This window comes from Silene latifolia, chromosome Y (genome assembly GCF_048544455.1).
Source record: "Silene latifolia isolate original U9 population chromosome Y, ASM4854445v1, whole genome shotgun sequence".
Lineage (NCBI taxonomy): Eukaryota > Viridiplantae > Streptophyta > Magnoliopsida > Caryophyllales > Caryophyllaceae > Silene > Silene latifolia.
In genome coordinates this window covers 234,423,601-234,448,283 of record NC_133538.1, presented here as the reverse complement: position 1 = coordinate 234,448,283, position 24,683 = coordinate 234,423,601, and the positions used below count along the sequence as shown (strand labels likewise).

The following is a 24,683-nucleotide window of genomic DNA, read 5'->3' as shown; positions in this document are numbered from 1 at the left end:
GGACTTGATGTTGTGGGACCTCTTACTCCAAAGGCCTCAAATGGACACGAGTATATCCTCGCCGCCACTGACTACTTCTCAAAATGGGCAGAAGCCATCACACTACGGGAAGTGAAGAAAGAAAATGTTGTGCACTTCATTCGAACCCAAATCATCTACAGATATGGTGTACCTCAGCATATCACAACTGACAATGGGAAACAATTCTTCAACCATCTGATGAGAAGTCTGGGAGAAAAATTCAAGTTCAAACAGTATAAGTCATCCAAGTCATCCATGTACAATGCTTCTGCAAATGGTTTGGCTGAAGCCTTTAACATGATCCTTTGCAGCTTGTTGAGAAAAGTAGTATCAAAATCGAAGCGAGACTGGCATGAAAGGATTGGTGAAGCATTGTGGGCATATCGTACCACATACAAAACACCTACTCAGTCAACCCCGTATGCGTTGGTGTATGGAGTAGAGGCCGTGTTACCATTAGAGCTACAGATCCCTTCCTTGCGCATCGATATTCAAGAAGCACACACGGATGACGAAAATGACAAATTGCGATTAGCAGAGTTAGAGGCTCTAGATGAAAAAAGATTAGAAGCTTAACAAAAACTCCAGTGCTATCAAACAAGGTTGTCACGCGCATTCAACAAAAAGGTGCGCCCTCGTTCTTTCCAAGTAGGAGACCTCGTCCTTGCAGTACGAAGACCAATCATCACCTCTCACAAGCAAGTTGGCAAGTTCACCTCTAAGTGGGATGGTCCATACGTGGTACAGGAGGTCTACACAAATGGTGCTTACAAAATCGTGGATGAAGACGGTGTTCGGGTAGGCTTAATCAATGGGAAGTTTTTGAAACGTTACTATTCTTAAATCCCAACAATGAAGGCTCCTAAGCAAGAGCGTAAACTGCAAGTCAAAGCTCCTAAGCAAGAGATTATACTGTATACAAAAAAAAAACTCCTTCCTTCCTTTATGAACTACGTCGGCTTGATCTTGTGAAATACACTTTGTGTTTCACAGGTACGTAGGCAGCTTGGGTGAACATGTAGCTCAAGTGCAGCCACACCTCCAAACAAAAAAAAAATCCCTCTCTTGAACTACGTTGGCTTGATCTTGCAAGTTGTCATCTTGGTAGCTTTGCGAGTACGTAGGCAGTTTGAGCAAACACTTTGTTCAAGTGCAGCCACACCAAAAAAAAAAACCAAAAAAAATTACAGAAAAATAATTACTCCTGGCCCGCAAGAGTTTAAACTATGTACGGCTAAAATTACAATCAATCATCAACCAAGGTTGTAAAATCAAGGTCATGTTAATCGATGAAGAGTTCCGCTTGAGCGGGGTCTTTACACTATTTGCTTCACGGTTAGCCTTGGATAGATCTTTAAAAAAGAGGGTCACATCGCATACAGGTGATGAAATGATGTAGCAATCTGGCACATAAAGGCTTAGAACTTCCTTACAATCGACGAGCGAGTTCATTGCATGGTAACTCCAAAGGGAACCCAAGATGACCCATCCAGGAGTGACTCGTAATCTCTTGGAGTCGACGAGTCAGATCCATTGCGAGTTGCATCCCTGCAAAAAAAAGAGAAAAATACAAGTAAGTATAGAGAATATGAGGAAGTCTTTTACAAGTAGGGGGGACATCAAATCAAGAATTGTATTCATCCGGCAGGTCTCCTAGGGAGAGGGTAAGTTGGAGGTGTGATGAAATAATAGTCTGATCTTCATAAAGAGGTTCATTGCATCATTCTTGAAAAGTGTGTCGCGATGAGCCGAATGGGTTCAACCTGACACAACCTGTCGTGATGACCCAAAATGGGTTCACCCTAACAAGCAATAAGTCTTCAAAAGTGTGTCGCGATGACCCAAATGGGTTCGCCCTGACACAACCTGTCGCGATGACCCAAAATGGGTTCACCCTAACAAGAAATAAGTCTTCAAAAGTGTGTCGCGATGACCCAAATGGGTTCACCCTGACACAACCTGGCACGATGACCCAAAAATGGGTTCACCCTAACAAGTAATAAGCCTTCATCTTGTCTCGATGACTCAAAGATGGGTTCACCCTGACAAGTAATAAGTCTTCAGCCTATCGCGATGACCCAAGCGGGTTCACCCTGACAGATAATAAGTCTTCAAGCGCCATGTCGCGATGACCCGAACGGGTTCACCCTGACACACTTTGTCGCGATGACCCAAGCGGGTTCACCCTGACAAGTAATAAGTTTTCATCCTATCACGATGACCCAAAATGGGTTCACCCTGACAAGTAATAAGTCTTCATCCTATCGCAACGACCCAAAACAGGTTCACCCTGTTAATTCTTTTGAAGATTGGTTAACTTGTCGGAAATAATAGATCTTCAGCTGTTGATGAATAAATTGCATTTGCTTCGCTAGAAGGACATGATATAATCTCTGCATAGACCACTAGCAATCAAACAAAAAAGAAACTGAGGCAAGAATATGCATTCAAAAAAGAAAAAAAAAATTGAGTGTTACCTTTTTAACCTACAACAGCGAAAACAATTATAGTAAGATGCGATGTCATAATTGATGCAATAAAATAAAGGGTTTTTTGTCAAAAACTACCTTATATTTAGGGGTATTTGTAAAAATACTACCTTATATTATTTTTCTTGTTTTAGAATACCTTTGTTTTCTCTTTTTTTGTCCAAAAACTACCTATGCTCAAAATATGGCAAAATTTGGTCGATTTAACGATATTAACCTATCTCACATTACTCTCTTAACACCTAACAACAATGATCAAGTGCATTCAAACCACAATTTAACTTCAAATAAGCATAATTTATGTTTTCACATTTTAATAGTAACTACGAACATCTCTTAAAGTTAAGCGTAAGTACATCATGACTTTCCAAAATAGGGTCTAAGCAAGTTTGAAACATAAAGGACTCACGCGAGATAGGTTAAAGCCAGAAAACTGACCAATTCTGTCTAGACTCTTAACATAGGTAGTTATTGACCAAAAATAAAGAAACCAAAGGTAGTCGAAAACAGAAAAAATAATGTAAGGTAGTATTTTTACAAATACCCCTAAATATAAGGTAGTTTCTGACAAAAAACCCTAAACTAAAAGAAAAAAAACAAGTCAAAGGTGCATAAACATTCTGTCATTGCACAAAGTTCACATAAACATGCAGTAGTCACCACACCAATGTTGCTGTGACGGTGTTGATTTCACCTGTAATAAAAATACAAGATCAAGTCTATCAAGTCTTTCAATCCAAGCGATCAGTGACTAGGTCAAGGATTAAATCAATATTATATTATGGTCGGAGCGTTAAGTAAAGAAAAATTCGGGTCGGTGATATACAAGACGCAGGCCATAGTATGATTAGAGCTTTGCTCGAATTTCAATTTAGGCATGGCTGGAGTGTTTCTAAAGGCAACATTTCTAAAGCATATGGTTGTGTCAATTTAACTTGTTCAATAAACATGGTACAACAAAGACCAAGCAAGGAAGAAGAAAGGCGATAAATTTGTTGCACATATGCAGAGAGGGCTCCATCGTTGCCAACATCACCGAGTCTCCATTTGTCAAATTGTATTCGTCTTTATTGTATATACAAAGACTAAACAAAAAGAGAAAGAGAGTGCAATAACAAATTTAGCATCGGAGATTAACTTACTTGGAGTATGTTAAATTGCTGAACGAGTCGAGAAATCAGAAACATGCCGGGTCGGTCTCCTGTATCAATAGAGTATGATTCTATTCGTGAAAAAAAAAAGAGATAAGAAATTAAGAATACGAAGTTGTGTGCTTTAAAGGCATGGACAAATAAGAGAACAGCTCAAGCAAGAATTTTCAGAAATAAAGAATACCGTCAAGAAGAATTGTGTTGATGATTAATGTGTGGACGGAAGGAAATAGCTGTACATATATATTGGTTGTGGATTTCCATAAACCCTATGCAGGTTGAAGAAGTATACAATGGTATTACTTTCCTAAAAATTTAAATAATGAGATTGAGTTTGTTTCACAATTATCAACTAGTTTATGCCCTTTATTGAAACGTCAAATAATATGGAACACTTCCACAAATAAAAAAGGTTTTATCACAGAGGTGTCAGTCTATATATCACCCGTCAAGATACTAACGAAGACGTTAAAAAATTGGTCATCCTTACGATAAGTTAGTTCGGGTACCTGATGACTTTGTTAGACAAGTAAAAAAAATGCGTTATCCGCCAAGTCTAAAAAAAATGACAGGGTTACGTCAAAAAAAATTCCGCAAGCTACTACCCTTACGACAAGTTCGGGTACACTACTCAACTTCCAAGTCAAAGGAAAAAAAAGTCGCTCACCAAATCAAATAATGATAGGGTGACATTACAAGAAAAATGGATGATCTCAACGACAAGTTGAGGTGCCCTTGACTTTCAAGTCAAATGCAAATTCACTCGCCGAGCTGGAAAACGACAGGGTGACAAAAAAATGGGTCATTCGCTCATTCTTGCGACAAGTTAGGGTGCTCAATATCGACTTCTAAGTCAAGACAAGTGGAGGAGCCCTTCTTGACAAGTTAGGGCGCTCATCATCAACTTCCAAGTCACAGCAAAATGTATCGAGACCTCGCCACGTCAAGACACCAAAAAAGGCGCACGTGACAAGGTCCCGAGGGGGCAATTTGTAGGCACGAAAAATTTATTAAAGTGCCGAATAAATAAAATAAATTAATTATTTTGATTTAATACCAAATTTTAACTTAATTTAATTATTTTGTCCCGATTAAATGAAATGTGGGTCGATTCGGATTACCAAAGAAGTTATTCGGATCACTAAACCCGAAAAGAAGCAAACTTGGACCAAGTTCACTAATAAACCCACAAATGGGCCTGTGACCACCAAAGTCCAACAAGGAGATTTAAAACTCTATAAATAGAGCTCTCCACATTCATTCAAAGGGTTGAAAATTCATAATTGCAAAGGAGCCAGAGAGAACAAGGTACAAAATTCCTACAAATCATCTCTATCAAAATCATTGCAAGCAGTCAACAAGCACATCAAATCGTGCCACCTGCGTTGAAGATTCAATCACAAATCCAAACCTTCAAGAGAGATTCAAGTCATCGCGACCCTCTCAATAAATCACATCTACTTCGCGCGTAGAGCAATTAAAGTTGTCTACACGCGCACCCCCCACGTGTACCTTGTACACGTATCCCTTACGGCATATTAGAATCAGAGGATATATTAGAGATTGTACACATACTTTTGATATTTATTAATAAAATTTAATTGTTTCCTTGTTTTGTATTTCAGTTATCGCAATACAAAATTTGCTGTTACAATAAAGTCCGCCGCCAAGAAAGAGCCATCAAAGGGAACTGCTAGAGGTCAGCGCCTGAACGGAGAGATACACTTTAGATATGCCCGACCCGTAACTTTCAGGACGACATGTGTAACGAGGTGGTAGATCATCCGACGACACCGTTACGACACGGGTTGGATGTCATGCAAGATTCCTATCTAAAGCCAGATGACTAATGGAGAGAAGAAATCCATAAGGAAACATTATGAGGGCCGTGATGGCCATTGGTGTTTTCTATGAGAAGAATTTTCTTGGTAATGTAGAACCCCCCGATCTCCTCAGGAGCGGAGATCAACGGATGAGGCCTTCATTGAGAGAAGAAGAGGAAAAGAAGTTGTGTTCTCAAACCCATTGTTTGGGCCAAATTCTGCACATTGCGCCAATAGAAGATAGGTCTGTCAGGATTGGGCCAAGCAAACTAATAGCCACGAGGAGCCTGTGCACTAAGAATATTCAGGGAGATTTTAGGGAGATTTTAGGGAGATCAGGGAGAATAAGGTTCCAGATAGCAAATCATGGAAAGAATCCCAATCAGATCCGGACACGGCTTACTTACGCGGCAAGCAACCTAAACCCTATTAGGGTTTAGGTCCTATATATAGACAAGGAGGAGGAGAAGGAGGATTCATTCAGAAACACATACACGGGCATCATGCATTGCGCTAGCTAGAACATCGTGCCATCTCCTTTGTACTCGTTCTCATATTAAAAGCTAGTGCAATCATTGGAAGGGTACCGTCCCTTCCCGCAGTTGTTTCCCACATTGGGCTTTCCGCGTCTCGAAATCTCTTGTGTCAAATCTTTGTTTACATCTTTATTTTCCATACTCGGTATTCATACAAACGATATAGTTTCTATACAACGAATAAGACCACTTTGACCTAGTTTAACCTAATTCGGTAGAAAATTACCAAAACAGTTTGGTGCCCACCGTGGGGCATTGTGGTCGTCACCGTTAGTTACTCAAATACAGAATGGATAGAGGCAAACAAACATCATCAGCCCGGTCAAGAAGTAGTCAGCCGCTAATACCACCAAACCCCATCCAGAATCCAGCATCAACGGCTCAAACTCAAGCACCCGGACACACATCAAGAACCACACCCATGGCAAAAGTCACCTTACCTCCCAGAACTTCTGCCGTGGCGACGCATTCCAAATCAGATAAGGGACCTGGAAGCTCGAATCTCACCCCACCGCCATGTCCAACACAAACCCTACTTAATGGCATGGAAAACTTGCAGAAAGTGATGGAAAGCATGCGAGAAGATCAAAAGAAAGCGGAAGCTCAAGCAAAGAGGAGGAACAGGGAGCTCTGGGCATAGATAGACATCCTGAGATAGCAATCAAGCACACCAACAAGCACAGAGGGTGAGGACCAGGCCCTAATAGTGGAGCTCATACAGGCGACATCAGGCAATAGGAGCCAACCATGGTAGATTCCAGCCGAGCTGGTAACCATATTGGATCTAACAGCAGTATCAACAGGAGAGAGGATAGTCCCACGGGGACTAGGATACCTCACACCAGATAGTTGGCAGCCTGCCAGCCACACAGAGATAGTACCAGGTAACATCCCAGCTAGTAACTTCGTTATAACTATCCAGACACCTGGTGCAGGGTCCGTAGGCAATCCGCAAGTAAGCTGGCATCAGGGGACGCTTATGACGACAGCCCCATTAAATAACACGCCACTTCAAAACCCTATGGAACTTAGGCCTGGAAGCAGCATTTAGAATCAGCAGATGACAGACGACAGTAGCTCAGACTTGGGAAGCTTAACGAATAAGCAGTATCTAGAGTTAAGGGAGATGTTGAGCAGGGTCCCAGGGATGCCGCCTCCACTTGAAAAGGCAGCGCCTGACAGCTACGCGGACTCACCATTCGTGGATGCAATATCAATTGTCACCATGCCAAAGGGATTCAACAACCCAAACATGACTCTCTTTGACGGCACAACGGTATCACGTGAGCCAGTACAAACAAAAAATGATGACTGTAACAGCCATTGGGCGCGTGAAGGAGGTCTGCATGTGTAAGGGGTTCGGGTCCACGTTGTAAGGGCCAGCACTCGGATGGCTCGTAAGCCTACCTAACAGATCGATATCCACATTTGCCGATCTGGTAAATGCGTTCACTTAGCAGTTTGCAAGCGGCCGAAAGCCACAAAAGCACGCTGGTGACTTGTACCGGATCATTCAAGGCGCCAACGAGACCATTGGGGAACTCAACACCCGGTTCAATAACGAAAAGGTGGTAGTACGTGAGTGTGACGTGTCAACAGCATTGGAAGCATTCAGAAGGGGCTTACACCACGAGTCAGACCTATATAAGTAGCTGACTATGCACCCTTATCATAGCTTTGAAGCGGTTCATGAAAAGGCAGCAGCTGCAATCAGACTGGAAGAAGATCTGCTAGCTAGAGCCAGTATACCAAGCACGCTAAGCGTATCCAGCACGTCGGCCATAGAGAAATAAAGCAGAAAGCAGTCCACTGGAAAGAAGGAGGAGTGATATAGGACATATGGTAGGGGAGTCAACAGAATCGGCAATAGAGAGGAGAATCAGCAACTCCGTACACTGGCAGAATATTAATTCACAACTGGCGTCGGAGGAATCCTGAAAGCACTCAGAGAAATGGGAGATGGAGTAAGGTGGCCTAGGCCACCAGTAGAAGGACAATCATGGCGAAAAGATAGTAAAAAAAGTTTGAATTCCATTGTGACATCGGACTAACCACGGAGGACTGCTACACTCTGCGCAGGGAGATCAGACGCATGTACGAGCAAGGGGAGCTGAACCACCTATTACCACGTGGGGGCAAGCAGCAGGATAAGATGGGCTCTACAAAGCACGCAGCACCGTCTACATGCACCAAGATAATAAACGTGATAACAGGCGGCTTAGACCTAAGCGGACTAACATATTCAGCAGCCAAGAGACGTGCTACTAAAACTAAGGGGGACATACCAGAGACCTCCTGCAGAGTTTCCCACAGCGACCTGCCTGATGTCGCCTTCGACGATAAGATATACACGACAACCAGGAACACCATGATGCACTTATTATAGCACTGTCAATGGCCAATTGCACGGTTAGAAAGGTTCTAGTAGATACTGGTAGCTCGATCAATCTAATCATGCTAAAAACCATAGAAAATATGGGATTCAGCGAGAAGGACTTGCAGATTAAGACCATCCCGCCGGTGGGGTTCAATGGGGAAACAGCTAACTCACTGGAAGATATCGTGATTCCAACCTACGCAGGAGGAATCAATAAACAAGTGAGATACTTGGTCATAGATGGACCATATACCTAAAATGTTATCCTCGGAAGACCATGGATGCATCTAATGAAGGCAGTCCCCTCAACGTATCATCAATGTGTGAAGTTCCCCACGCCCTGGGGAGTAGAGAAAATACGTGGAGATCAGGAGGAAGCCAGGGCCTGCTACAAAAAGGCATTGAAGTGCACAACCAGTCCTCCAACATAGCAATTACAGAAGCAGCACGTCCAGGACAAGTACATCGAGCCCCCAGCCGAGGAGTTGGATCGAATCAACCTAGACAAGCTGCACCAAGAAAGAACTCTGCTAATAGGGGCAGGATGCACGGGCGACCTCAGGCAGCACCTAATCGAATTTTTGCAAGCTAATATGGATAGTTTCACATGGTCCCATGATGACATGATAGGAATAGACCCATCTATCATAACACACAAGCTCAGCGTCGACCCAGGATGCAAGCCCATCCAGCAGACACGAAGAAAATTTGCAGCTGAAAGGAATAAAGTGATCAATCAAGAGATGGATAGCCTGCTAGCAGCAAACAAGATAAGAGAGGTAAAATATCCAGAATGGCTATCAAATGTGGTAGTAGTGCCTAAGAATAATGGAAAGTGGAGAGTATGCGTGGACTTCACCAACCTCAATAAAGCATGTCCAAAAGATCCCTTCCCGCTACCCCACATTGACGCAAGGGTAGATGCGATAGCTGGACACGAGATGTTAACATTCTTGGACGCCTGGTGTGGTTACAACCAAATCAAAATGGATCCAGCAGATCAAGACAAAAAAGCATTCATGTCTAAAAGGGGGATGTACTGCTACAACATCATGCCCTTCGGCCTGAAGAATGTGGGGTCCACGTATCAGAGATTGGTCAACCGGATGTTCAAGGAACAAATTGGAAGAACCGTGGAGGTATACATTGACGATATGGTAGTAAAGTCGGAGAAGGCCAAGGATCACATGCGGCATCTGGCAAGAACCTTCAGTACACTCAGAGAATACAAAATGAAGCTGAACCCTTCCAAATGCACCTTTAGAGTTTCATCCGGAAAATTCTTGGGCTACAATGTAACTCAAAGGGGAATAGAAGCCAGCACGGAGCAGATTAAGGCAGTGTTACTACTAGAATCACCAGAAAAGCCAAAAGATGTGCAACGGCTATCAGGCAAGGTAGCAGCCTTGAGCAGGTTCATCTCAAGATCCTCAGACAAATGTAGGCTATTCTACGACATATTGAGGAAGATTCAAAGGTTCGAATGGACCACAGAGCATGAGTAAGCATTCAGGGAGCTGAAACATTACCTCAGCACCCCGCCACTACTATCAAAACCAGAACAGGGAGAACCACTGTTCCTTTATCTAGCCGTCACAGAGGTAGCAGTAAGCGCGGTCCTAGTCAGGGAGCAAGATAAGGAGCAAAGGCTAATCTACTATGTAAGCAAGTCTCTGCTGCCAGCAGAGACCAGGTACACATATCTCAAAAAACTGGTACTTGCACTTGTAATTGCCTCTTACAAACTGCGCCCTTATTTTGAGTCCTACACCATACATGTTGTGACTAACTACACGCTAAAATCTATAATAAGAAAGCCTGAGGCAGAATGTCGAAATGGTTCGTACACCTCAGTGGGTATGACATTAAGTATGACCCAAGAACGGCGATAAAGTCACAAGCATTAGCAGATTTCGTATCAGATTTCAGCCCAGCTATCCAAAACTTGGCAGACAAAGAAATCCTAACCCTCAAAGGGGATAAGGAAGCTGGAGTCTGGCAAATGCATATAGACAGTGCCTCCAATCAAAGGGGGGCAGGGGTAAGCCTCATCTTGCGATCTCCACACGGGGATCTGATAGCGCAAGCGCTTCATTGTGAATTTAAGGCAACTAACAATGAAACAGAGTACGAAGCCTTGATACTAGGGATGCAGCTAGCTCTGGAGTTGGGAGTCAGAAACCTATAGGTATATAGAAATTCCTTGCTTATAGTCAACCATGTGAATGATGAATATGTAGCCAGGGATTCAAAGATGATAGCCTACCTGAAAGTAGCGAATGAGCTTAAGCAGAAATTCAGAGATTGCAAGCTCAAACAGGTCCCTAGAGACCAGAATGTGGAGGCTGACGCCCTAGCAACCCTGGGGGCAACCTTCAAGGCAACAGAGCTGGCTAGCATCCCCATCGCGCATGTATTGGAACCATCAATCCAAAAGGTAGAGGAAGTAGACAAAGGAGAGCTAGAAGACCAGCAAGACGGAGCAACAGTTCTGTTAAGCACAAACGACCAGTCAGCTGACCCGGATTGGCATATGCCTTACCTAGATTGGCTGAGGCACCGCAAGCTACCAGATGACAAAAAGGAGGTAAGGGGTTTTAAAATGAAAGCCTCCAGATTCACGTTGATTAACAATGTGCTTTTTAGAAAGTCACTGGCAGGACCCTACTTACGGTGCCTGGATAAACAAGAAGCACATACCGTATTGCATAACCTCCACAGTGGCGAATGCGAAAACCATGCAGGGGCAGGAGTCTGTCAAACAAAGCCCTCAGACAAGGCTACTTCTGGCGTACAATGAGGGCAGACTCAGCAGAATACGCTCGGAAATGTGACCCCTACCCGCGGTCAGCGCCAATGATCCACCAGCCAGCAGAACCTTTGCATCCCATCATTTCCCCTTGGCCATTCATGACATGGGGAATGGCCATCGTGGGCCCTCTGTCTAGAGCCCCAGGAAACAGACTGTGGATGCTAGCAATGACAGACTATTTTTCAAAGTGGATAGAGGCAGAAGCATTCACGGAGGTAAAAAATAAGCAAGTCATTTCTTTTATCAAACGTAATATCATCTGCAGGTTTGGTATCCCATCAAAAATTATATATGACAACGGATCACAATTTGTGTCAAAAGACGCGGAAGGATACTGTGCCGGATGGAACATGTCTCTAAAAAACGTCAGCACCCAGGACTCCAAAGTCCAATGGGCAAGCTGAATCTAGCAATAAGATCATCATGGACAATTTAAGAAGGATATTGGAGGAGTTAGGAGAAAAGTGGGCAGATGAGTTGCCACTGGTACTATGGTCAGACAGAACTACACCAAAGACGGCGACAGGCCAAACACCCTTCAGCCTGGTGTTTGGCGCAGAAGCAGTAATTCCATCAAAAGTTCTAGTTCCAACTCATAGGTATGGATGTATGACAGGGGAACTGAAGAGTGCAAAAATGATCAAGAGCCTGAACACGATAGATGAGCTACGAGCAAGCGCAAAGATACGTCTGGCTGCCTAAAAACAGTCAGTCGCCAAAAGCTACAACAAGAACGTAAAATCAGGCTCCTGGAGGTAGGAGACCTAGTTCTCCGCAAGTTGTTCCAAAACACCAGGAATCGCAAAGCAGGCAAATTCGCCTATAAATGGGAAGGACCATACCAAGTTGAAGGCGTTGTTGGCCATGGGGCGTACAGATTAATGACCATGAATGGTCACATAATACACAAACCATGGAACATACTTCACCTGAAGAGGTATCACTTTTGATAACAAGTAGAATTTAGTGTACAGAGTTTTTATCCAGAAAACCCTAAAAAAAACAAAAAAAAAGAAAAAGGTAGTAGGCATGCTACCAACTTTTATTTCACTCTTTTTTATTTGTTTACGTTTCTTTAAACTTAAAACTACTATTGGAGCCGTGTGGTCTGTAGCTTCTTGGGACCACGATTGCTCTGGAACCCCATGAGATAGCGCCAAGTACTTCACATTGTTCTAGTAGATTTTCTCTATTTTGGGCTCTTTTGAAAATGCCGCTCTGCACTCTAATATCTATGGTATATTGAAAGTGTTGCCAGCAGGACTGTCAACTGTGAATGCGGGTGACAAGGCACATGACACTCCAATATGCCTAACCTAATTCTCCAATAGGAGCACTCTCATCAGGCGGCTTTTGGAACATACGAAGGGAAGCTTGGCCGACAGCTCAAAGCTCACGCAGCTACCCCGGATACCACCCCCAACAGTAGCTATCAGCACCGAGTACTTGGCATAGTCAGGGCCCCAGCATACATGCACAAACATATAGAGCGCAGGGATCTCTGAGCTACTAGGATCCTGCAACATTCCACTGGTCCTAGAATGACGATAAACTTGCCTAAGGTACGCCTCTATTGGCTTTAAACGTGGTGAACACACCTTGCATCATGAACAAGCTTAAGTAGCCAAAATGCGGCATATGTCTAAATCAGTCATTGGACTGACACGGCAGCTAGCTAAGTTTAAATCAGCTTTCTCAGGTTGACACGACAGGTCTAAATCAACCTCTTAGGTTGACACGCCACCTCCAGTCAGAACGCAGCATACGTCTAAATCAGCTCCCTGGGCTGACACGACAGCTAGTTAAGTCTAAATCAGCCTTCTCAGGCTGACACGACAGGTCTGAATCAACCTCCTAGGTTGACACGGCCACTACCAACTTAAATCAGCTATTGGGCTGACGCAATGGCTCCCTGAGCTAAGTCTAACCACCTGATATGTGACTAAATCTATAAAATCAACAAATAAGTCAAGACATAAGTAAAAAACTTGCCAAAACTGGGCAAGGACCATTTCAAAATATGGCCAAACATGCTACCAAGCCAAGCATGGCCCAGAGTCTAAAGAACGCAACCACGGCGGAAACCACAAAAGGAAAGCGTTTTAAAAGTACTTACAAGCAAGACTTATGGTTGAAGTGCAGGTAGGACAAGATTTCCCTAAGAAAATTTATTTTTAAGGATGAAAAAAGCAATGAAGTATGTGTGTGTGTTGAATATATATGGAAACATGTGGTATGTGGCTCTTGTAAAGGGATTGGTCACATGAAGGATGTCTGTAAGAAGAAAACTGCTGCTCCTCACCAAGTCCAGGTCTGGAGACCAGTGGCAAAACCTCCTGTGCACCGTCCTAAGACAGCCAGTAAGACCCAGCCAGAGGGGGTGAAGCCGTCCACTCCTTTATTTGGTGGGATAACTATACATAACTCTGCTCATCTTTCTACACCGGCCAGTCCTATTATACAAAGTGAGGCAAGAACATGCTCATGTCTCACGTCTTCGACCTGGGACATCTTATATGGCAGCTGTTTCTCCACCTAAGGGCAATTCTGCTAATATTGGGACAAATTTAGTACAAGATGAAGGGGGGAGTGGCATCAATATCAATAGTGATAATGGATAATTTGAGATTTTGGAATGTTCGAGGTATGAATAATCCAAATAAACAATTAGATATTAAGCATTTTCTTTATCAAAATAAAATTGGTTTATTTGGTTTAGTGGAGACTAAAATAAAGGACCAAGATTTTCTTTATGTGCTTAATAATTTAGGACATCAGTGGCAGGGTATCAACAATAATATGCATCATCCAGGTGGTAGAGTGTGGATTATTTGGGTACCTCAATTGTTTAGTGTTCAACTCATTGCTAACAGTGACCAGCATATAACTGTGGAAGTCTCTGATCTTAATTCAGGGGATATTTTTTTGTATACTGTTGTTTATGGGTCCAATTCTGATAGTGACAGACTTAGCCTATGGGAGCATCTAAATCAGCTTAAAGATCAATGCCTTAAACCTTGGTGTATTTGTGGGGATTTCAACTCAGTGTTGGATTATAATGAAAGACTGGGCAGAGAAGTGGTTTGGAGTGAAATTAGGGGTTTCAGGCAGTGTGTTGAATATTGTGAGATGACTGATATTCCAGCCCATGGCTCCTTTTTTACATGGAATAACAAGCAAGATCCTACCACTCGAGTATTTTCCAGAATTGATAGATGTCTTATTTACATAGAGTGGCTTCATCTATATCCTGAAAGTTCAGCTTTTTTCATGAATGAGGGCACTTTTGACCACTGTCCATGTATTTGTTATAGAAGGAATGAGGCACCAGTCAGACATACTTCCTTTAAGTATTTCAATATGTAGAGCTTGGACCCTAATTATAAAGAGGTTGTTGCCACTGAATGGAATAAGAGCATTTCAGGGGTCAAAATGTATCAAGTTGTCACTAAGCTTAGGAATTTGAAGAAGCCTTTGAGGGATTTAAACAAGAACAGTTTCTCTGACATTGAGAAGAGTGCTAAAGTTGCTAGAGCTCTGTTGGATAGATTTCAAACTACAATGCATCTTAATCCTCAGGATCAACAACTATTAGCTGCTGAACAGCAAGCTGCAGAGAAATATAGATCTTTAAACAAGGCAAGAACTAGTTATTTACAACAGAAAGCAAAGGTGGACTGGTTAATGAATGGATATGAGTACACCAACTTTTATCATAGTAGGATCAAAGCCAGGCAAATCCATAATAAGGTGTCCCAAATCACTGATACTAATAGAGTCAATCACCAGGATCCTATGGCAATTGAGAATGCATTCTTATCCTATTACACTGAGCTGCTGGGATCAAGTAAACCAACTACTAAGGTTCACAACCCTACTGTGAGGACAGGCAGTCTTATTACTGATCAACGTGTGCAAATTTTGCTTAGACCAGTAACTGATAATGAAATTATGCAGAGTATTTTCTCAATTTCTGCTGATAAAAGCCCTGGCCCTGATGGGTATACAAGCCAATTCTACAGAGATTCTTGGGCTATAGTGGGACAGGATGTGTGTGCTGCTGTGAAAGATTCTTCCACACTGGTCATCTTTTGAAGCAACTCAACACCACTAACATTACTCTGATTCCAAAAGTTAGTAATCCAAAAACTGTGATGGAATTTCGCCCTATTGCATGCTGTAACACCTTATACAAGTGCATTGCTAAACTTTTATGCAACAGACTAGGGGAAATATTACCTGACATTGTGAGTGTAACTCAAGGTGGTTTTGTCAAAGGGAGAAACATTGTAGAGAATGTTCTCATCTGTCAAGATATTATCAGACTCTATAATAGACAAGCTGCCTCTCTTAGATGTTTGGTAAAGATTGATCTTAAAAAAGCTTATGATAGTGTGGAGTAGGAGTTCTTGCAGCAGATGATGACAGCTCTAACATTTCCTGGCCAATTTATTAATTGGATTATGAAATGTGTCTCATCCTCATCTTACTCCTTCTCCTTGAATGGTAAGTCCTTTGGCTTTTTTAAAGGCAAGAGAGGTCTTAGACAAGGTGATCCTTTGTCTCCTCTCTTGTTTACCCTTTGTATGGACTATTTGTTAAGGATACTGGCAGTAGTTGGTCATCAAGACAATTTTAGGTTCCACCCACTTTGTGGGCACCGGAAATTAAATCACCTTCTATTTGCAGATGGCTTGCTTATGTTCTCTAAAGATAATGCAGTGTTAATCATGTGGATGCTTAGGGCGTTTGTCACTTTTTCTTCTGCTTCTGGCCTCTGCCTCAATAAAGATCAAACTGAGATTTACTTTAATGGAGTAAGAAATGACACTGTGAATGAGGTGCTTCAAATCTCTGGATTTAAGAAAGGGGAACTGTTTTTTAAGTACCTTGGGGTTCCAATCTCCTCTAAGAAGCTCTCTAAGAATAATGGGAGGAAATTGACTGACAAAATTACTGCAAAAATTCGAGCTTGGGTGGCCAACCACTTGTCTTATGCTGGCAGATTAACCTTGGTCACCTCTGTCTTGCATACCCGGCATTCGTATTGGGGATCCATCTTCCTCATTCCTTCTGGCATTATGAACAACATTGATATAATTTGTAGGAACTTTTTATGGAGTGGGAAAGATTAATATCTCTGTGCCCCTGCTGTAGGATGGGATCACTGTTGTAATCCAAAAGCTGAAGGTGGTTTTGGCATTAAAAATGCTAAGAATTGGAATAAAGCATTATTGGAAAAGTATGTCTGGTGGGTGGCTGCTAAGAAGAATCATCTCTGGGTCCGCTGGATCAATCATGTGTATCTTAGAGGTGGACATTGGACCAACTACTCTCCTCATTCTGACTGTAGTTGGTCTTGGAAAAAAATATCCCATATCATGCTCTTTTTTAGGCCTGCGTATACTGATGACCAGTGGCTGGGGAAACGTGATGCTTATACTATCAAAGCTGGTTATGACTGGATTAGAACTCCCATGGCCTCTGTTAACTGGTGGAAAATCTGTTGGAACACTATAAATGTACCTAAGATCTCTTTCATTTATTAGGCAGTCATGCTAGGGAGGCTTCTTACTCGAGATAGATTGGCTAGAATGGGTGGATCTCCTTCTATGGAATGCTACTTATGTAATGCTGCAGATGAAACCCATGAACACCTATTTTTTGGCTGTGAATATAGTAGGAGATGCTCTGAGATTATGCAGCAGAAACTTCATACTTGTTTGAATCCACGAGACCGGGTTGGTTAGAACAAAAGAGGGAGGAGATATAGCATCTTGCGTAGAAGGATTGTGTGTCCTTGCTATGTGATGCTTGTGTATCTGATTTGGTAGGCACGTAACAGAGCTCGATTTTTGTTTACTGTTACTCATCCTAGATTCTACCAGATTTTGGGCTCGTAACAAAGCTGTTATCACTAGGGAGAAAGATACTTGGCTTAAAAGCATTCAGTCCACATAGATGATGTATCAGTTTTTTGTTTTGCTTTAGCTTGTTGTGGGTGTTAGCATCAGTTTTGTAAACACTCTAACTGGATGATGTGTTCTTTTGTTGATATTAATATACTTAATCTTTCCCAAAAAAAAGTACTTACAAGTCTGCGCCATCACAAGGCCAGACTACCAATCATAAAAATTTAAAATATTTTTAACTAGAGGTCAGGTCAATGACCTCCCTCTCAGGCACCTCTCATGCGTTTTCCTGTTGACTCCCCATTTCAGGTACAGGACCACGCTGCACTTTCTCATTGCCAGCAGCCTCATGGATCTCCACAACAACAGCAGCCTCCTGGAAAGAACCAGCTTCCTCAGCAGTAGTCTACTCTATCAACGCGGGGGAGTTCACCTCGCCAACCTCATCCATCAGCACGCTCAAGTGAGGTTGAATAGGGTAGAGGGTCTCCAGCTACCACTCTTCCTCCTCAATGGATTGCAGGGTAGGGGGCTCGGCCAGCACAGCACACATTCCACTGATCTTGCCCCGCCAGGTAGCATAAGCAACAATATTAGTGGCAAGGGAGATCAGCTCGCTGATCTTTTCATCAGAGCGCTTGAGGGCATCAGAGAAGGTATTGAACACTTCTTGAGTGCGTGCTAGCTGGTCAGCTTCCTCCTTCAACTTCTTCTTAGCTCCAGTCAGCTCAGCCTTTAGCCCTGCTACGCGCTCCCTCAAGTCAAGACGCTGCTGCTCCAAGTCGGTGATGGTTCCAGTGAGCTCTTGATTCTTGGCATGCATAGCCCAGCTAGTGGTCTAGACCACGTTGATCATATTCCTGTTGTGGAGGGATAACTTAAAGGCCTGTCAACATGAAAGGAGAGTTAGAAAATTCAGCAAGAAAGGATCCAGAACAGGCAGCAGAAGAGGGATATGTACCATGAAAGCATTATCTACATCATTATCGGCCATCTCCTCGGGGGAGAACTCCTTAAACCCCTCCACCAGTGAAGGAAAGAGGAGTTGATCCATCTCCGGCCAATAGGGCACATGATCAATGTTCCCAAAACCTTTGGGAAAATGGGCGATAAAGCCGCCACTAGCAGCAGCAGCAGGGCTTGCTAGAGGGGTAGGAGGATGGCGTGACAGTGGGCTAACCTCCAAAGGCTCAGAAGCAGGACGAGAAGTACTGGAACGGGTAGGAGGAGATTGAAAGGAGGCGGCAGGGGCACTTCTCTTGGAAGCAGAAGGCACATCAGGGCTCCCAGCAGCTCTCTTCCTCTTGGCACTCTGGAGAATAGCTTCCAGGGGATCAATTTTGGCACCTGCAATCAGCAAGACGTCAAGTGTCAGGGGGCATCAAATGAGAACGAAATATATCAATGTAAGAAAGACCTACCAGAAGACATGTTGTGTGATGATTGTTGAGGGTTGGAAGAGGAGACAGGTGCAAAACCAGGAAGCATATCAGGAAACTTTCTGTCAGAAATGGGAATGCGGAACTGCTTGTTGCGGGCAGACACAGAATCACCCAGGCAGATCAGGTTGGGTGGGCCTGTACAGAAATAAGAAGTAAGCTAGTGAGCAGGTGAAGGTCAAAAAGTGTCAGGGTAGCTACTTACTCAAAGTTATGACCCAATCCTCGAAAATGTAGTCGGCAGGTGGCAGAATGGAGTCTTTCCTCAAATAAAAGAACTCCTCAAACCACTTCTCGTCTTTCAACCTGGACACGTGCCTGAAAGGAGCCTCCCCACGGTCGCGAAAAGAAAATTGGCCTCTTCCCAATGATCGGATCTCAAACATGTGAGCCAACTCACCGAGACCGATGGTGCTGCTCGTGATTTGGTTGGCTGACAAGGAGTAAAGAAGGACCCTCCATATATTGGGGGCGATTTGGGCCATGGCGAAACCATTGGTCCGAAGGAAGTCTTGCATCAATTTAGTAAAGGGGAAACGAAGGCCGTATTTGAAAGGATAAAGATAAAGGCAGACGCATTCCTGGCAAGACGCGTCCGCCTTCTGACCGGCGTTTGGAATGGCGATATCCACCCCATCACCTAATCCCAGTAGTTCCTTGATTGCAGGAATGTCCGCAACCGTCAAGGAAGAGTCGCAGTTGTGGGCGTGAGTGAAAAGATTGCGAGATGGAAAAACGGGGTCTGGGGTCAAGTCGGCCGGAGTGGAAGACGAGGGGGTGTGATGAGCTTTACCCATGGTTGAAGTAAAAAGAAAGAAAAAGAAGACTGAGGAGAGGGGGGAGAGTACCTGACGAAATGAAGTGAAGCTCCGGTAAAAATGGCGGAAGTCCGGTGGGTGAGCAAAGGGAAGAGGAAGGGTTTAGGAGAGAGTGAGGGCGGGTTTTAAATTTTTGAAGTTAATAGGGTAAGTAGGTGGGGTGGTTGAGATTACAAAGGAAGGGGAGTAAAGGGGACCGAGAAACGAGGGAAGGAGTAGGGGCAATGATGAGTGCTTGGGAAGCTGTGTAAAAGACGGCGCGGGATTCAACTAGTAATTCCTTACTCGACATCTCGAGGCGTGTCTCACAAGGAATTAGGGGCAAACTGTTTGGGCCAAATTCTGTACATTGGGCCAATAGAAGATAGGTCTATCAAGACTTGGGCCAAGCAAACTAATAGCCACGAGGAGCCCGTGCGCTAAGAATAGTCAGGGAGATTTTAGGGAGATTTCAGAGAGATTGGGGAGAATAGAGTTCTAGACAGCAAATCATGGAAAGAAGCCCAATCAGATCCGGACGGAGCTTACTTACACGGCAAGCAACCTAAACCCTATTAGGGTTTAGGTCCTATATATAGACATGGAGGAAGAGAAGGGGGATTCATTCAGAAACACATACACGGGCATCACACATTTTACTAGCTAGAATATCGTGCCATCTTCTTTGTACTCGTTCTCATATTAAAAGCTAGTGCAATCATTGGAAGGGTACCATCCCTTCCCGAGGTCGTTTCCCACATTGGGTTTTCCGCGTCACCAAATCTCTTGTGTCAAATCTTTGTTTACATCTTTATTTTCCATACTCAGCATTCATACAAACGATATAGTTCCTATACAACGAATAAGACCACTTTGACCTAGTTTAACCTAATTCGGTAGAAAATTACCAAAACACCCATTTTTGCTAAGAGTGCGCAACAGGTTATACAAAAAACCCTAGGCAACAACGTTTCTATTTATAGAAAAAACCAAATATCGAGTAAATGCAGTTTACCCTTACCGAATCCCTTGAGGAATCGTAAGGCGACACGTGTACAAAGAAGCGGGAAAAACGGCTAGATATTCAAAGACTCAAAATGGGTTAAATCCAAAAAGGCCCGAGAAAAAAGAGGATCACGACTACATTTAGCATGTCCGCCGACCAAAGGAAAAGGCTGAACACATGCACCTACTAAGTGAAGACACAAAGAGGACGCCTAAAGAACTAGGATCGAGCTCACCTGCCGAAGTGATCGCAGGACACATATCCTCTTGCCAAAGGTCCCCGAGGCAAGACAGCCTTACATCTGAGAGGAAGCCCACTCCGGAGAGCCTGGTCCTCCCTCTGATGCAGAAGAGGAGGATCGACCCAACGAGTCTCGGCCGATCCGACACTTCAGGCGCCCCTTTAGTTTTGCTTTATACTTCCGAACTAGCTTCATAGCCACGCTACAGCGGTTCAGAAAAGCCTTGATCGAGGTCACTATCGGATGCCCCAGGGGCAAACTAGTCCTTAGGCGGTGATGCATAAAATGCAGCCGATGCACCTCCCTTAGAAAGATCCTACCGCTCGAGCTAAGGTCGGACAACTCCACCTCAAGCTCTGCAGCGGCCGCAGGGGACAATTTATGAGGAGTCGGCGATTGGCTCAGCATTTCGGCAGTAGACGGTGAAGACCTGCCCGAGAAACAGGGAAATAAATCACCAAAAGACCGAGTGACAACCGCATCACTACCGGCGTCGATCGACATCAGCAAAAACAAGAGGATACAATGTAAACTTCAGGGAGCCCTAAGAGAGTGCACCTTAAGAAGAAGTAAGACATGCCTTTTTATAAACATACGGCACGCAGTAAAAGAATGAGAATTTCTATCTCGCAAAAGAAGAGGATGAAGGTACAAAGATTAAAGAAGAAGCTACTCATTTCCTAAGTACAGGAAGCGGTCTATTACAAATGAAGACAAAAACTCCAACACTAGGATTCTGGTAATATAGGCGCTCTGGTCGCCTCGGAAAGAGATAGCTCGATTTCGGCGAACTTCGCCTCTGCCACATCGAAGTCCTCATCCTTAGCCGTCTCGGATATAATTCGTATAGCCTTGGCCTGCACCACGGCCGCCTTCCGATCTCCAAAGATAAGATCCCGAAATGCTTTCCTTACTCGCTCATGGGCATCCCCTTGCCGTCTCCGAACACAGGGAAGAGCATCCAAACCCGCTCCCACTCAGGATTCACGGGCTTCGAAGTCGCCTCACCTTCCTCCGGTTCCTCCAGCGAAGCACACACTTGAGAGGTGATCGACTCCTCCAATTTGGCCGGCCCCCTACTCTCGGGCACAATACTCCTTCTCAACGACGACATCAAGAGAGCTCCACGCCCTAAGTTTCTTATAACCCTAGCAAGTGAAACGCTGCAACAAATCTCAAAAGATATCAACCCGTGAACTCACTTACTAAAGGCATTTATAAAGGGATTGCGCGAGTAGTAGGTGGACCGCCTTCAAGCCGCCACATGGCGCAAAATCATTCAAAACGATGAGACTCCCACGAAACCGCCTACACAGCAGGGCCGTGTTAACCCGTCATCAAAGGAAAAATACACTTAGGTGCATGACTCATACGCCATCCTGTCTGGGGCAAATTGATGAGGCACGTCGAGTCGACCTGACCCGCATGCCAATCGACGGGTCAAACGAGTCCAAATGACAGCCAGGTCGAATTTAAGGTACACATCCTGTACCACACAAAATATCTTCCCTTGGATTTCTTCCAAGAGAAGGTACTTACCTAAGGACAATGTTCCTTGTAAGGGAAGACAACCAACGACAATCACACAAGACTATTTCAGCCAATCAATCACATAAAAAATAACTACTTTCTCTCTCTAGAAATAAGACTATCATAAGCAACTAAGAGAAGGACCGGGAGCGAGCCTCACGCCAATTATACCGGCCTAAACTGACTTAGGCATCAGAGAGGGTCCCCTCGGGACACCCCCCGAGGCCCTGTGTTTTACGTGTGGAGGCACATCTCGAAGATAAAGGCGGAGGAACATCCAATCATCCAGCATCTAAAAAGAGCGCGTTGAACCGACTCCGGATTGGGCAACTGACTTGATTGTTTTCAACCCGAAATGGTAATTGTTAGTACTATTGAAATACTTAATTAGTTTCATTATATGATCATCGATTAGTTTTGTGTTGAAAATGTCAAATCCAAAGAATAACCTTCAACCTAATCAAAGTGATGAAAGCTCCCAATCTAGAGGAACCATGTTTTATGGTTGACCATGCTCCTAATGATACGAATGATAAAGTGGAGATTCCTCCTTGCCCCTATCCAAGAGATGAGCCTCCTATTGAGAAAAGTAAGGTAGGGCCTCCAACTTGGAAGCAAGAGGTTGATGAAATAGAGATTGTTATCTATGGTGATCTAGGCATCTTTGACAAGCTCAATGACAAGAATGCAACCTTGAATATTCCGGGTTATAAGGTACAAGAAATTGACCTTAAAAGTCCAAATGATTACATGAAAGAAGTGGTTGCTAGTTTTAGCAATGAAGTTGATCCAATGAAGGGCAAAACCGAAGAAGTGAATGGCCTTTGGCATGGCGAATTTGAAGGATTATTCAATCCTTATGTTGGCAATGCGATGGTTTTTAACTATGATGATGATAAATTGATTCCGACCCAAGCTTCTATGAAAAGGGATTTTTTGCTCATGATGATCAAGATTCACCCAAGTCTTCTTGGTATTATTCAACAAATGTGAACAAGTGTTCGATTACTTCCGTGGGACTTTGAGCAACATCAACAATGTCCTAGATTTGCCCCCATGAGAAGCTCAACAATGACATATTTTGGTGGAATCCTCTCTAAACCACCATTTGTAAATATACTAACTCTTTAACTATGCATTTCAATTAAGTTAACCTTGCATTTAGCTAATTTGCTTGTTCATAATGAGAGTGAGTAAGAGAGGGTTTGCTAGTAGTGTTTTGAGTGTGTAGGTGAAGTAGAAATGAAGTGTGGGGATGATTATTCATGTGTATTACCATTGCCCCACACTTAATGAAGGATCCCTATGGATAAACAAAGGAGTCGAGCTACCGAATGGAGGAGACGGGCGGATTATATAATCAAAGAAGCCAAGATAAATTCCTGCCAAGGAATCCGCCCGAGCCCAGCTAGGAGCCGCCCAAGTCCGAGGAATCCGCCCAAGCCCTGTCCCAATCCGGGCAGATTTGAAGAACAACTCCAAGCCCTGCCAATGAATCCGGGCGAGATCAGCTAAGATCCACCCGAGCTCCATTGTTCACCGCCAGCTATATACGGGTTCCCTTCTTATTTTTCTTCATTCTTCCCAAATTCTCAAACACAAAACCCCTTTTCTCCCAAAAACACCAATTACCCATATTCAAACTCACTCAAATCTCAACCAAACCATCTCAAATTCGTTGAAAATTCATCCTTGACATATTTAATCAACTTCAACACCAATTTTTAACCTTCAAATTACACAAATCATAAAAAACTTGACTCACCCAAACTTAGGATTTATGCAATTCGAAAGTTTGAAGGATTTGCAATTGGGTTTGATTAATTGCTTGATTGTTGATTGAAAAGAAGTTGCCAAGCATCTACAAGGTTAATTGGTACTACTTTGTCAAGGATTGAAGGTTTTTAAGCAAAGGTCATTAAGATGGCAAGAACTAAGGGTAACACCAAGACACCAAGTGCCCAAAATCTCACAAAAAATGCAATTAGCATTGGCTTCATGGGCAATAATTGTAGTGCCAACGGTGGAGGAACGAGCACAAGAGGTGATGGTTCCCGAAATTCCAACAATCGAACCATTGGAAGGATTTTTGGAGGTAATCTTTATTGGTGAGCAACATAAGAAATAATTTAACTCTTTGCTTAAGAAGAATGTTGTAACTACAAAATTCCTTTGTCATAAAACCTTGAGCCAATTAGGAATTTTAGAGGATACTCGGTCTTTCTTCGAGTCAATGAAACTATGGAAGCTCTTTGATATGCATGAATCCACTTACAAAGCCTTGACTCTTGAATTCATAAGTTCATTGAAGATAACTAGATATGAAGACCGAAAATTCGTAGAATTCCGACTTGCTAATGTTTCCCGAAGATCAATTTACATCCTTTTGCCGAGATATTTGAACTTAAGATAACCTTTAGAGGAGCCCAGAAACCCCATAACTTTGATGCCAAGCCTCTTTGGAAGGCGATTACGGGTAGGAAGTTTACCACTTGTAAGGCTTGTTCGCCTTTGTATATTCATCTACCGGGCCTTAGGTTTTGGCACTG

General features: G+C 43.4%; 3 protein-coding genes across 3 annotated transcripts; all 3 read left to right on the top strand.

The window, feature by feature from the left end:
- Window positions 1-219: 219 nt before the first annotated feature.
- Window positions 220-597, top strand: LOC141630266 (uncharacterized). Its single transcript, XM_074443112.1, has one exon. It carries the CDS (start codon window positions 220-222, stop codon window positions 595-597), a length of 378 nt encoding a protein of 125 aa, XP_074299213.1.
- Window positions 598-14,008: 13,411 nt separating this feature from the next.
- LOC141630265 (uncharacterized) lies at window positions 14,009-15,304 on the top strand. The gene is made up of 2 exons (XM_074443111.1): window positions 14,009-14,404; window positions 14,576-15,304. The coding sequence occupies exons 1-2, from the start codon at window positions 14,009-14,011 to the stop codon at window positions 15,302-15,304; spliced, it is 1,125 nt and encodes a 374-aa protein (XP_074299212.1).
- A 368-nt stretch (window positions 15,305-15,672) lies between these two features.
- Window positions 15,673-17,526, top strand: LOC141630264 (uncharacterized). The gene is made up of 4 exons (XM_074443109.1): window positions 15,673-16,285; window positions 16,367-16,731; window positions 16,850-16,930; window positions 17,431-17,526. The coding sequence occupies exons 1-4, from the start codon at window positions 15,673-15,675 to the stop codon at window positions 17,524-17,526; spliced, it is 1,155 nt and encodes a 384-aa protein (XP_074299210.1).
- The last annotated feature ends 7,157 nt before the right edge of the window (window positions 17,527-24,683 follow it).

Coding starts and splice junctions, on each gene's coding strand:
- LOC141630266 (XM_074443112.1), top strand. CDS start 220: ATGAGAAGTCTGGGAGAAAAATTCAAGTTCAAACAGTATAAGTCATCC.
- LOC141630265 (XM_074443111.1), top strand. CDS start 14,009: ATGCATCATCCAGGTGGTAGAGTGTGGATTATTTGGGTACCTCAATTG. Junction 14,405..14,575: donor AGCAAGATCCTACCACTCGA/GTATTTTCCAGA, acceptor TTCAATATGTAG/AGCTTGGACCCTAATTATAA.
- LOC141630264 (XM_074443109.1), top strand. CDS start 15,673: ATGAAATGTGTCTCATCCTCATCTTACTCCTTCTCCTTGAATGGTAAG. Junction 16,286..16,366: donor CATCTTCCTCATTCCTTCTG/GCATTATGAACA, acceptor CCCCTGCTGTAG/GATGGGATCACTGTTGTAAT. Junction 16,732..16,849: donor TCTGTTGGAACACTATAAAT/GTACCTAAGATC, acceptor GTAATGCTGCAG/ATGAAACCCATGAACACCTA.